Source organism: Triturus cristatus, chromosome 3_2 (assembly GCF_964204655.1).
Source record: "Triturus cristatus chromosome 3_2, aTriCri1.1, whole genome shotgun sequence".
Classification (NCBI taxonomy): domain Eukaryota; kingdom Metazoa; phylum Chordata; class Amphibia; order Caudata; family Salamandridae; genus Triturus; species Triturus cristatus.
In genome coordinates this window covers 1029143554-1029156632 of record NC_140584.1, presented here as the reverse complement: position 1 = coordinate 1029156632, position 13079 = coordinate 1029143554, and the positions used below count along the sequence as shown (strand labels likewise).

Here is a 13079-nt window from a genome sequence, read left to right as displayed (position 1 = left end):
CTATCCAGGAAGGACCTGAGGTAGATGAACCTTTGTCTGGAAAGTCAAGTGAAAATTCACCATATGGCACCAAAGTTATCAAAACAAAAAACGCTCTTCCTATAGAGCTTACATTCATCTTCCATGGCAGTGTGCGAGTGCCTTCTTTAATTACAAAAGTGGCTTTGCGGATAAATGTACTAATTGAGGGAATGAGACCCCTAAGACATTGGAGCAAGTCAGCAAACGGCTAGGGAATTGGACACGGACACACACACACGGACACACACACACACGGAGATTTCATCAGCGTTCGTTATAGTTAGCTCAGGTAACTAGAGCTGCTGAATTTCATTGGTTTTGTATGAGTGAAATCTGAGCCTACCTATAACGTCCCTATAATCTTTGGTTTCTTCAGTGAATTCCTAAGGTTTTTTAATTCTGTTGCCCAACTATAACGTCCCAGTTAACCTTGGTTTTTTTCAGTGAATCCTTACATTTTTAAAGCTCTATTTCCTATTCCTGTTTCCTTTGGTTTTTTAAGTGAATTTGTAAGGATTTTTTAAATGTTATTTCCCAAGTGTAAACTGAGTGAGTTCAAGAGTGTCTCAGTGGGTGTGTGAGTGTGTGAATGTCTCAATGGGTATGTTCGTGGGTCTGGGTGTGGCAGTTTAAGTGTCTAACTGGGTGTGTGAGCGGGTGCGTGAGTCTCTCAGTGGGTCAGTGAGTGGGTGTGTGAGTCTGAGTGGATCTGTAAATGGGTGCTGAGTCTGAGTGTGTCTTTGAGTGCCTGACTGAGTGGGTGCATGAATCTGGGTCTGTGAGTGGGTATGTGAGTTAGTGGGTCTGTGAGTAGCTGCGTGAGTCTTTGAGTGGGTGTGTGAGTGTCTGAGTTGCTCTGTGAGTGGGTGCTTAACTCTTAGTTGGTATGTGATTGGATGCAGGAGTCGGAGTGGGTATGTGAGTGGATGTGAGTCTCTGGGTCTTTTAGTCTGTGCGTTAGTGACTGGGTGCATGAGTCTCTGAGTGGGTGTGTGAGTGAGTGCCGGAGTGGGTTATCAGCTGAGCTGTGAAGTCTGTGTTTTTAAAGGGGCGTAACAAAGGACCCTGCGCCAAAGGGGCTGCAGGTGCTAGTGATTCCCTAGTAACTGTTCTCCACTACTCCAACCAGGATTCAGTTCCGTGGCTTTCTGGTTACAGACACAGACCTCTGCTATGCATTAACTAATAGAAGTTTCATAAGTCTATTTTCGACAGAGTAACCTCATTCCCCAGAACAGGCATTCATTAAATAGGGGAGGATGGCCCCGGAGACCCCATCCTCCAGGGCCCGACCTTTTTCCTGCTTGACAGCGGGCAGGGAAACAGACAGAACCTCCACTTCCAGCAAGTAAGAGCATTTTTTGTAGTTCTCGCTTGCTGGAAGCAGAGGTTTTGTCTGACTTCCCAGGAGCTGTCCAAGCTCCCCCCAAGTCAGGGCAAACAACTATGTCCTGTAAGTGAGCACCCCGGGACATAGCAGGAGCCGGCTAGGGCCCCTCCTTCTGGGTACAGGCTGGCACTGGAGGGGTGGTGGTGTCTGGGGCTGTACATGGCCCAGACAAGTGGGGCGCACAGCTCCACTCCCAATTTTACAATTTAATTTCTACCCCAGGATGGTGGTGGTCTCTGGGGCCTGGGGAGAGGGAGGGGGTCTGTGAGCCTCCCCATATGAACAATTTAGCCCTGGGGAGGTAGTGGTCCCCAGGGCCAGGGGGGGGAGGGGGGGGGTCAGGGGATGTGGATCTGCGCAGCTTCCCCATTTTACTTTTCAACATAGCCCCGTAGAGGTGGTGGTTTCCAGGGCCAGGGGAGAGGTGGTGCACAATGTTATAGTTCTTTGGTGCATGTAGCAGCAGCGGGTGCATTTCTTGACAGTATCAAAAGATGGGTGGCTGTTTAAAGCCTAGGTATGTGTATATCCCTTTGCCATTTCTGCCTTTTCCGCCTTTCCCCTTTCCACGGTTCTTACAGTGGTAAAGTTTATATATGTTAGAGAAAATACAGTGTTTTCCTTTTTTCCCTAATTGTGAACAGTAATTTTGTTTATATACATATGTAATAAAATTCCATTGAAAATTTAAATGCAAAAGTGAAAACTAGAGCTTTTCTTTGACACACTCTTAGCTGTTACAAGTGGGTTAGTCACATATTCTCTCCTGAACTGGTGACCAAGTAGCCCCAGTTTATCTGAAAAATCTCTTGTTGGTATTTATGATTGTCCACCTTCCTACTGCTCGATCACTTCCTGCTTCAAGGGGTGGACTTGCTTTCCCTTTAATGTTGTAGAATATCAGTTAAGATCTAACGGCAGAGAAGAAAAGGTTACTTGAAAGTAACATTCTAATGCTTTTGAGCTCCAGAATGAACTGTTAGTTATGTACCAAAGCTGTGTCCTCGTCAACAAGCAGTTCAGCTTGGGAGTTTAAAGGCACAGTGGAGCATCTATTTCTTCAAAGCTAAGCTACTCATCTGCCCACTTTTTTTCCTTATTCAGTTTGGAAAAGAAGCAGTAGAACAGTTAAGAGCCATTCGTCTTAATAATTTTAAAGGTTATATGGTACTATTGGGGGTGTATGTATGATAAAAATAAATAAAAAGGTTATTCTCTTATATATTGTTCACCGAAGGAGAACTATTCAGGGTACATTGATTACAATCATCGAAATAATAACTATGTCGTGAAAGAAATTAATTAATTTTACACCGAACGTCTACTTCAGTGGAGCATATGAATCCAGTTTGGTTCTGACATGAATCAGCTATAGTTTTCTAACAAATATTTGTTTTTTTATTTAATTTAACCAGTATTGTGCATGTTTTAAATGAAGAATTGTGATTAACAGTGGATGTGTACAGATGTTTTGAGTGTGGCTAAAACTGTGAATTGTCTTTAGTAAAAATGGCTAGCAAAATCAAAGGAAACCGCATTTCTGGAAAGAAGATTGGTGTAATGTGGTACCTGTAGGGCACTGGCAATGGAGCAGTGACTGGGTCCTCATTGTAATAAAACGTTTTGACTAGTGTTCCTGTTGCCTAGACAGTATATCACATGTCAATTACTATATATTTTTTACTATACATTTTTTTCTTTTTGACAGGTAATGGAAGTTGACAAGGAAGAGGCGCTCGTTGTGCCCTTGAAAAGAATACGAAAAGAAATGAACTCTCATTTCCAAACAGCCTCGGAGAGCTAGCCCCCATCTTTGAGGCCTTTGCCACACAGTGGCGTTTGTGACTTTAAACAGTGATGCAATGTACAGAGCAGCTCTTCGCTTAGTACCAATATATGTCCTAAAGTGCAGAGAGAGTATTTTTTCTCTTTAACCTGCATGTTGGGAAGTCTAGAAGTGTTTGGCTCACTGTATAATGACCATGCCACTATATAGGAGCATATAGTACAGGCATATAGGATTGGCACACCTGCAAGCCTGCATTATTTCAGTCTTGCACTTGTCATGGTTTGGTGGGTATGTCATGCAAGCCCAGTTTGTTAATGAGGGAGAACTTGATTGTTGATGCAGCTCTGTGGACCAGTTCAGATGGCTGAAGTTCTGAGAATTATGTCCTGTGCTTAACCCCTTCGGTGCTCATGACGGAACGGTTCCGTCATGAGCCACGGTTGAGCTGTGCTCATGACGGAACCGTTCCGTCATGACCACGCCCGCGCAAGATTCCGTCAGCACAGCGGCGGAATCTGCGCAGCATGGAAGGGGTTAATACCACAGCCTGGATAAGCATCCAGTGGAGACATGATCCATCGAGGATGCCATGGTTACTCATCAGTGATCATTATTAGGTACCAGGCACAACCTGACTGATTGCTAGTGAATTCAAGGCAAGCCTGTAGGCAGTCAGTGATTGGTAGAGGAGGAGATGGTGGCTGAAAATTTGAAGAGGGGGTTGTGCCAGTTATCATTGATGATCTAATTGGGTCTCTACAGCCAAAATCATGAGGCAAGATAAGTGATTTGTAAGTGGACCGAAGTACACATACTCTTCCCCATCTCTTCTCTCTTGTGCTCCCAAGGTCAAGCACATTCTTCTGCCTCTCCTTCCCTCTTCTACCTAGGGGTGTGTGGAGACTCCCACTTGCTCATTGTTTTCATGGAAAATCCACTTGCCTGCCGAAATGGGATTAAAATGAGATGTGTCTAAAATGTGGCTTTCCTCTAGTCTCTTGTAGAGAAAACAGCAAGGCGGACGTTCCTCTGGAAGTCATTGAATCTTTGAATGTGTTAAGCATTTTTTTACACATATGATCAAGACAGGGCACCCTACTGAGTGATGCATTTCCTATTCACAATTTTACTGTGTGATCTAGTTTCTGTTTCCCTTGGAAACACCTGTTTAAATTCTAGTTCCTCTTGGGATCTTAAGAAGGACCTCGGGTGCAGTGTGGTGAATTTCCTTTTTTGCTTGGAGTCTAATCTTCTGCTGCCTGATGATTTTTCCATTCCTCCCGGGAAATCAGGAAGTCACATAACTGATGTTACTTTAAGTTCCTCTGATTTGTACTCCTTTATGACTTGCCCATTTCCTCATTTCTTCTTTAAGACCTGCATGTAGACTCTAGTGATTTATTTTGTTGCTTTTTGAACTGTTAAAGTAAATGTAACTGGTCTTGCAAGTGAACAGATATTTTTGTATAGATAATTTAAAAAATAAAATATTACTATTTAATAATCTACATTGTGTGTCTGTTCAGAGCATCGCATTACTGTAGCTATTTAACCATGTGAAGAGCCATACAACAGCCAACTGAGCATCTGGTGAATGCAGCCATTCGAGTTTATGTCCACAGATATACTGGTCTGTGAGCGTGAGGATAAAGCACAGCTCTAAAAATATACGCAGACCAACAGTGAATGCTGCTCAGATCGCTAAACCTTCAGCCAAGCAGATTTAATGGACGTAGTGTTGAACAGATTCTCGTCTACTTCCCACCAGCCTACCTCTTACTAGCTCCATTGCATGTCAGTTGAACAACTTTCTGGTCTCCTAGTCTCCAGACATAAGTTTTGATTTTGGTGTTGTAAATAATCTTTTAGAAATAATTCCGATCCACTGAAAGACCTCCACTTGAAGATAGGGTTCAAAAACTACATTGTATGGTTGTGTAAGCAGCGCGGTGTGCAGGTCTCCTCATTTGGTCTCTTTTGATCTTGCACAAGTTTAGGTGACTTAGGCTGTAATGCTTTAGTTTTAAACAATTCATTTTGTGCAAGGAGCACTTTGCAAACCCTGGCCCACACATGCCTGAGCAGTGGACCGCCATTCGATCTTTTTGCAAATACAGTACCATGGCTTAGATGTCTCAAGTCTTCTACTTCATATGAAAAGTCCCTGTCCCAGAGAAGACAATTATTGTTATAGTTTGCCAAAGAATTCATAGGAAGATGTGAAGAAGCTGATATTTGCTGCTTTACCAAGTTCTTCAGAGCCTGGTGTTCAGAGATCCTTGCATCCCTTTTTGAAACATCCTCTTCCATGTAAGGAAACTGTTGAAAGGTAAGCCGTCCTGTGATGATCTGCCTATCCCGCAAGTAAGGGACTTCTTCTGGACACCTTCTGCTCATCAGAAGAAGAGCAGGACAAAGGCCCTGCTAGAACAATTGGCTGTTTGAGAAGAGATACCAGTGCAGCATTGGCTTGAATTCAGCTTTTGATTTGTGGAAGAAGCTGTTAGGCGACATGTCTTTCAAAATCACCTGAGCATTAAGACAGGGCTCCATAAGAAGCTATTTTTTTCATGTTAACTGCTGCTACCCCTTCATGTCCATCCTACTCTTCTACAGATAAAATCCTTAGTGTTGTGGTCCAAACTTAAGAAGATGCCTCTGGCAACATAGGCGTGACATTTTACTTTTAGAGCCCCTTGAAAATTTCAGTATGGAGTATAGACCATGTTAAATAAGTGCGGGCAAGTAGCTGAACAGAATTTCTTTGGCCTTGTTGATTGGAGCAAAACGTGCTAGGTGCAGATTTGTTACTGATACACGTTATTGTTCTCAACTTTCATGCTTATAATTGGCACAATGTGACGTGCATGTGGTAATTAATGAGCAAAATATACATGTTTGTTTCAATTTGGCCCATGGGAAACAGGGGAAATGTATTGAACACGATTTGAGCCCCAAATCACTGAATAACTAACTTCATAATTGGCATGGTGCCCATGGGTAACTATTTAACGACCTCTTTCTTTTTAGCAACTTACTCAGTGGCACATTTCCTTACACATCAATCAGAGCATCCCTCTATGAGTAACGTTCTCCAATGGATCAAATTAATTTTGTCCCTGTTCAATGTAGCATATTTATATTTACTATTGAGGACCAAGCAATTTTTATGACCTTTAGGGCCTGATGACAGGCAGGAGTGCATAGAACAGAATTAAGTAAACAATGCTACATACTAAAATAAAATTAATATTATGCTCCAGTTTGTAATATGCAAGTGAAAGTCTATGTGCCATTTGATGTAAATAAATCCATTCATTGGCCTTTGCTTTCTTTTGGATTGTTTTGTTCATTTACATTGTCTTTCTTGTCCATCTCTTTGTTTATATAGAATCGGTGTTCTTTGACACACCCAAACCATTTTTCACATTCGTTGATGGTTTCAGTTGTAGTTTGTGGTTGCGTACATTACTCAAGTGGATTAAAATATTCATTGTCAAGAAACGGGCACAAAATAAACTTGTGTTCGAGGCATGTGGGCTGCTGAATTCATATTTGTGCATAGATCGCCGCCTAGTGTTGGGTCCAGATGTTTGCACGTTGTTGTCCTGGAAGAGTCTTCGAAGTATCCTGGGATAGGTGACTCCTACCCTGGACTACAGTGCGCATGGGCATCCTCTCCATCCTCAGATTGTTTTTTTCCGCCATTGGGTTCGGATGTGCTTATCTTGACTCAAGTTAGGAAAAACTTTTTACAGGCCAAAAGGCCTTTAGTTCGCGTCGGTACTGTTCCCGATCGGTATCGATAGTTATTTGTTAGTTTACTAACTTCCAGAAACCAACTTTTTCGCATCATACCCGACCATCGACCCGACATCGACGATGGAATCGAGGACGCCCTTCAAGCGGTGCCCTGTATGCAATGCGAAATATCCCCATGTCGACGTCCACCCGGTGTGCAACAAATGCCTTTCACCGGATCACGACGAGTCCACATGTATGGCCTGTGCCCGATTCCGATCCAAGAAGACTCTCCGGAATCGTCGAGCAGCGAGGCTCGAAGCGCAGCAAGTGGCACCGGCCCCGACTGACATCTTCAACGCCGAGGACGAAGATGTGCAAGACGTGGAGAACCTACCCTCCAGCCCCGCTTCCGAACACGACTCCGGATCGGAAGACGTCGAAGAACAACTCTTTCACAGAGACGAAGCCGACACCGAGGTAGGAGACTACAATGAGGCCTTAGGGGCCGAAGAGAGTAGCTCCGGTGACGAGCAAGGCCTACCCGAACAGACTGTGGATATCCCAGTGCGTCAGTCTGTGGCTCCGGTCGAGGGATCGCCTTCGGGCCTTACCCAAGACCTATCCCGCATCCATTCGGCCCCGCCCTCTGGCCCGGCCTCGGACATTCAGCGGCAGCCTTTACTACCCAAAACGGCTGGTTTCCCTTCATCGAAACCGAAAGCCGTATCGGTTCAGCAGAAACCGAAACTGAAAGTCACACTGGTCGAATCGAAGCCCACCACACCTTCGACGCCAGCCAAACCCGTCGGCACCGACCGCACCAAACGGGACTTCGGTGCCGAGCTTGCAGCAGCCGACGTCGGCGCCGACGCACGGAAAAAGACCATCGGTACGGCCAAGCCGCCTCGGCTCCCGGCACCGAAACAATCGGCTCCAACCACAAAGGTCAAAATGGCTGCTGGATCTGACACCACTTCGAAAACAGCACCCAAGGCACAATCATCGACGCCGTCGACAGCTACTACCTCTCCTCGACTCGATGACCCCGTGGCACCGAAGAAGTCCACGCCTGCCTCAACGGAACCGGTCGGCGCCAAAGAACCGTCGGCGTTCCAGGTGCGGCAAGTTTCAGCATCCTTGCAACGCATCAAAGATAAGGTGGCCCTCCAAGACACATCAAGCTCCAAGCCGAAAAAGGCCCAAAAAGCTTCTCCGGCACCGGCCAACATCACTTTTGGCCTGCCACCATCCACGGCGCCAAAACTGTTCGAAATCAGAACACGTGTCACCCACACCAGGATCACACCTGCAGCACAGTCTCCTACGGAGACGTCGCCATCACACATCATCGATGCCGCAACAGGCAGAATGATGCTTCACGAGAGGAAGATAACTTCCGAGCCAGCTTTGGACTCCTACCGGATCCCACTAAAGAAAAAGCTGCCAGTGGATTCGGAACCACTTCTTTACGAGCCTCTCCATACCTCTTACCAAGATCCACAGTCCTTCTCTCCGACACACTCCGAAACAGACGTTTTGGAGGACTACATAGGTGACCACGTCCCCTACCCCGGAGAAATGGACCCTGAAGGCCAACAGGACCCTGACCAAGCTTGGGATGACCCTGTGGACTCAAACGCACCTATGGATACGCAGGACACGCAGCTATATGGTGCAAAAACGTCTCCCACAGAGGACACTGCCGCATTCAACGCCCTCATTGAACGTGCTGCGGCCAATCATGGTGTTCAACTCCACTCTGACACCATCGAGGACGATTTTCTCATGGACACTTTCGCATCCTCAGAAAAACATGTTAAAACTCTACCCATGTTGAAAGGTGTCCTCAAACCAGCAAAGGACATTTTCAAAGAACCCACCAGGGCCAGAGTAATAAACCCCAGAATCGACAAAAAATATAGGTCAGCGCCTGGGGATCCTACCTATATTAGAGGACAGTTGCCTCTGGATTCCATAGTAGTCGCGAATGCTCGTAAACGGGCGCACTCACAGACGACTGGGGATGCCCCTCCCCCAGACAAAGAGTCCAAGGTGTTAGAGACCTCCGGCAAACGGGTTGCAGCCCAAGCAGCTAACATATGGCGTATTGCCAATACTCAGGCGCTCCTGGCTCGCTACGACCGAGCGCATTATGACACACTAGAAACATTACTACAACATCTCCCTGACCAATACAAAGAGGGAGCAGAGATCCTCATCAGAGAGGGACAACTCCTCACAAACGCATCCATCAAGTGTGCACTGGATGCCGCAGATACAGCTGCCAGAGCCATAAACACTAGCGTCATGTTACGACGACACGCCTGGTTACGAATCTCCGGATTCAAACCTGAGGTGCAAAATAACATCCTCAACCAGCCGGTCAACCCAGACTACTTATTCGGGCCAGAGGTTGACACCACACTAGAAAAAATAAAAAAGGACACAGACACTGCAAAGTCCATGGGGGCTCTCCAAACGCAGACCTTTCGGAGTGGCTCCTTTCGTCGCCCCGGCAATAGAGGAGCAGGTAGAGGACAGAGGTCACAGCAAACCTACAACAAGGGCAACACCCAAAGTACCTACGATAAAAACACCAGGGGTGGATATCGTGGTTCAAGCACAAAGTGCAGAGGACGCGGATACGGCAATACCAGATCCTCTCCCAAGAACAAACAGTGACGCCCTCTCCCTTCCTCCCGACCACACAACACCTGTCGGGGGAAGGTTGCAAAAGTTCCTGGCCACGTGGAACTCCATCACCACGGACAGGTGGGTCAAAGATATTATCAAACACGGTTACTGCCTAGAATTAACCTCTACTCCACCCACAATACCCCCCAAACACCGTCCTATGTCCTCAGAGCACTTAGCGCTATTACAGCAGGAAGTGCTAAGCATGATGCAAAAAGGCGCAATAGAGGTCGTACCCGTCCACGAGCAAGGTACAGGGGTGTACTCCCTGTACTTTTTAATACCAAAAAAGGACGGGTCACTCAGACCTATACTAGACCTGAGACCCCTCAACCGCTATATTCTTTCGGAGCATTTCCACATGCTCACCCTGCAACAAGTCCTCCCACTGCTCAAACAGGGAGACTTCCTGGCCACACTAGACCTCAAAGATGCGTATTTCCACATACCCATTCACCCATCACACAGGAAATATCTCAGGTTCACTATTCAAGGGCAGCACTACCAATTCAAGGTTCTTCCCTTCGGCATGACAACAGCACCCAGAGTTTTCACGAAGTGCCTAGCTACTGTGGCTGCACATCTACGGAGGCAGCACATACACGTCTACCCTTACCTGGACGACTGGCTTGTTCAAGCAAAGTCAGCCCAGCAATGTGCCAGCCACATGTCCCGCACCATTCACCTCCTTCACAGTCTGGGGTTCTCACTAAATTACCCAAAATCACATCTCCAACCCGCACACGTACAACAGTACCTAGGTGCGACCATAGACACTCTGGCGGCCACAGCTCAGCCAAATTTAGTGAGAATCAACAGCATGCAAATGCTGATTTTCAAGTTCAAACCACAACACTCCCTTCCCGCGCGAGTGTTCATGCAGTTGATAGGCATGATGGCCTCCTGCATTTTCATAGTCCCACACGCGAGACTACATATGCGCCCGCTTCAGGAGTGCTTAGCACGTCAATGGAATCAGGCTCACAGACAACTAAAAGACCTAGTGTTGGTGAGCGGTCGGGCATACAACTCTCTGCATTGGTGGAATCCACAAAACCTTTGCAAGGGCCGACCGTTCCAAGAGCCTGTTCCACAGATAATACTGACAGCGGACGCGTCTCTCCAGGGATGGGGAGCTCATGTACTCAACTACACAGTGCAGGGACTATGGACAACACAACAAAAGAAGATGCACATCAACCTTCTAGAACTGATGGCAATCTTCCTGGCTATCAAAGCATTCAAAGTACACTTGTGCAACAAAGTCGTGTTGATCCGGACGGACAACATGACCGCCATGTACTACATACAGAAGCAGGGAGGAACACACTCTCCACAGTTGTCTCATCTGGCTCAGAGCATGTGGAAGTGGGCCATTCAGAGGAACATGTTCCTCATGGCGGAACACCTCCCCGGCAAGGACAACCAGATGGCGGATCTGCTCAGCAGACACAGCCACCAGATGCACGAGTGGGAGTTACACCCATCAGTACTCCAACCGTACTTCCAGCAATGGGGTCATCCAGAGATAGACCTATTCGCCACAAGCGAAAACGCAAAATGCCAAAGCTTTGCCGCCAGGTTCCCACATCCACAGTCGTAGGGCAATGCGATATGGATGAACTGGTCCGGCAGATTTGCGTACGCTTTTCCCCCAGCACCGTTGATACCGCTGGTGGCTCGCAAACTCAGACAACACTCACTGACACTCGTCCTGGTTGCTCCAACGTGGGCACGCCAGCCATGGTACACCACTTTTCTCGAACTTTCCGTGGTGCCGCATCAAAGGCTGCGGATCAAACCCGCGCATTTGACGCAGAACCATGGAGAGATTCAGCACCCAGATCCGCAACAGCTGAACCTGGCAATCTGGCTCCTGAAGTCCTAGAGTTTGGCTACCTAAACCTGCCACCTGACTGTATGGACATCATTAAGGAAGCTAGAAGACCCACTACCAGAGCTTGCTATGCAGCCAAATGTAAAAGATTCGTCATCTATTGCAATAATAATGACATTAACCCGCTAGACGCATCCATCCAAAACATAATTTGTTACCTCTTACACCTATACCGATGCAATCTGGCGTACACCTCGATACGTGTCCATTTGACCGCAATATCAGCCTATCTCCAGAACAGGCAGCACCTCTCTTTATTCAGAGTGCCTGCCATCAAAGCATTCTTGGAAGGACTCAAACGAGTAATTCCTCCAAGCCACCCACCGGCTCCGATGTGGAACCTCAACTTGGTCCTCACACGCCTGATGGGTCCACCCTTTGAACCTCTACACTCATGCGAGATTCAATTCCTTACCTGGAAAGTAGCTTTCCTAGTAGCGATCACTTCTTTAAGAAGAGTTAGTGAACTCCAGGCACTAACCGTTCAAGAGCCATTTATACAGGTTCACGCCAACAGGGTCGTACTACGTACCAACCCCAAATTCATGCCCAAGGTGATATCGCAGTTCCACATGAATCAAACTATTGAACTGCCTGTTTTCTTTCAAAACCCACAAACTGTCGCAGAAAGAGCACTCCATACACTAGATGTGAAGAGAGCCCTCATGTACTATATCGACAGGACTAAGATCTTTAGGAAGACTAAACCACTTTTCGTTGCCTTTGCCCCACACCACAAAGGTAACGCTATCTCCAAAGCAGGTATAGCCAGATGGATCGTTAAATGTATTCAAATTTGCTATCAAAAGGCTAAACGCACATTAACGATTCCCCCACAAGCCCACTCAACACGCAAGTTAGGGGCCTCCATGGCTTTCCTGGGAAACATCCCTTTGCATGATATATGTAGAGCAGCCACCTGGTCCACTACACACACATTTACCAAACACTATTGTGTAGATGTGCAATCAAAACAGCAGGCAGCTGTAGGACAGGCTGTTCTCAAAACTCTTTTTCAGACCGCTGCAGCTGGCACTGGTAGCCGCCGCTAATAGGAGGTACTGCTATGTATTCTATGCACAGATATGAATTCAGCAGCCCACATGCCTCGAACTGAATATGCTACTTACCAGTATGCATCTGTTCTTGGCATGTAGGGCTGCTGACATTCATATTGCCCTCCCTCCTCCCCGGCGCCTGTAGCAGCTGCAGCTCTCAGAATTACTGTAAGCATGGTCATCACTTTCTGTATCTACTCCATCACTGCCACAATGGCGAAAAACAATCTGAGGATGGAGAGGATGCCCATGCGCACTGTAGTCCAGGGGAGGAGTCACCTATCCCAGGATACTTCGAAGACTCTTCCAGGACAACAACGTGCAAACATCCGGACCCAACACTAGGCGGCGATCTATGCACAGATATGAATGTCCGCAGCCCTACATGCCAAGAACAGATGCATACTGGTAAGTAGCATATTCAATCTGTGTGTTGGTGAATTAGTGAGAATTTGTTTCATAATGGGCCCCTTAGTGCCAGGTTGT

The 13079-nt window shown here is 46.7% G+C and overlaps 1 protein-coding gene across 2 annotated transcripts in view; it reads left to right on the top strand.

Moving 5' to 3' along the window:
* The window catches only part of BCL7B (BAF chromatin remodeling complex subunit BCL7B), a 90834-nt gene extending 86128 nt beyond the window's left edge, over positions 1 to 4706 (top strand). Inside the window, exons 6-7 of one of the 2 annotated variants that reach the window (XR_014980051.1) lie at positions 3120 to 3588; positions 3732 to 4706. Coding sequence is in view for 1 of the 2 variants with exons in the window: in XM_085649668.1 (XP_085505794.1) it covers positions 3120 to 3215 (96 nt within the window). In the remaining variant the exon portion in view is untranslated. Of the gene's footprint in view, positions 1 to 3119 lie in introns of both variants that reach the window. The other variant, XM_085649668.1, reaches the window with a different exon arrangement.
* The last annotated feature ends 8373 nt before the right edge of the window (positions 4707 to 13079 follow it).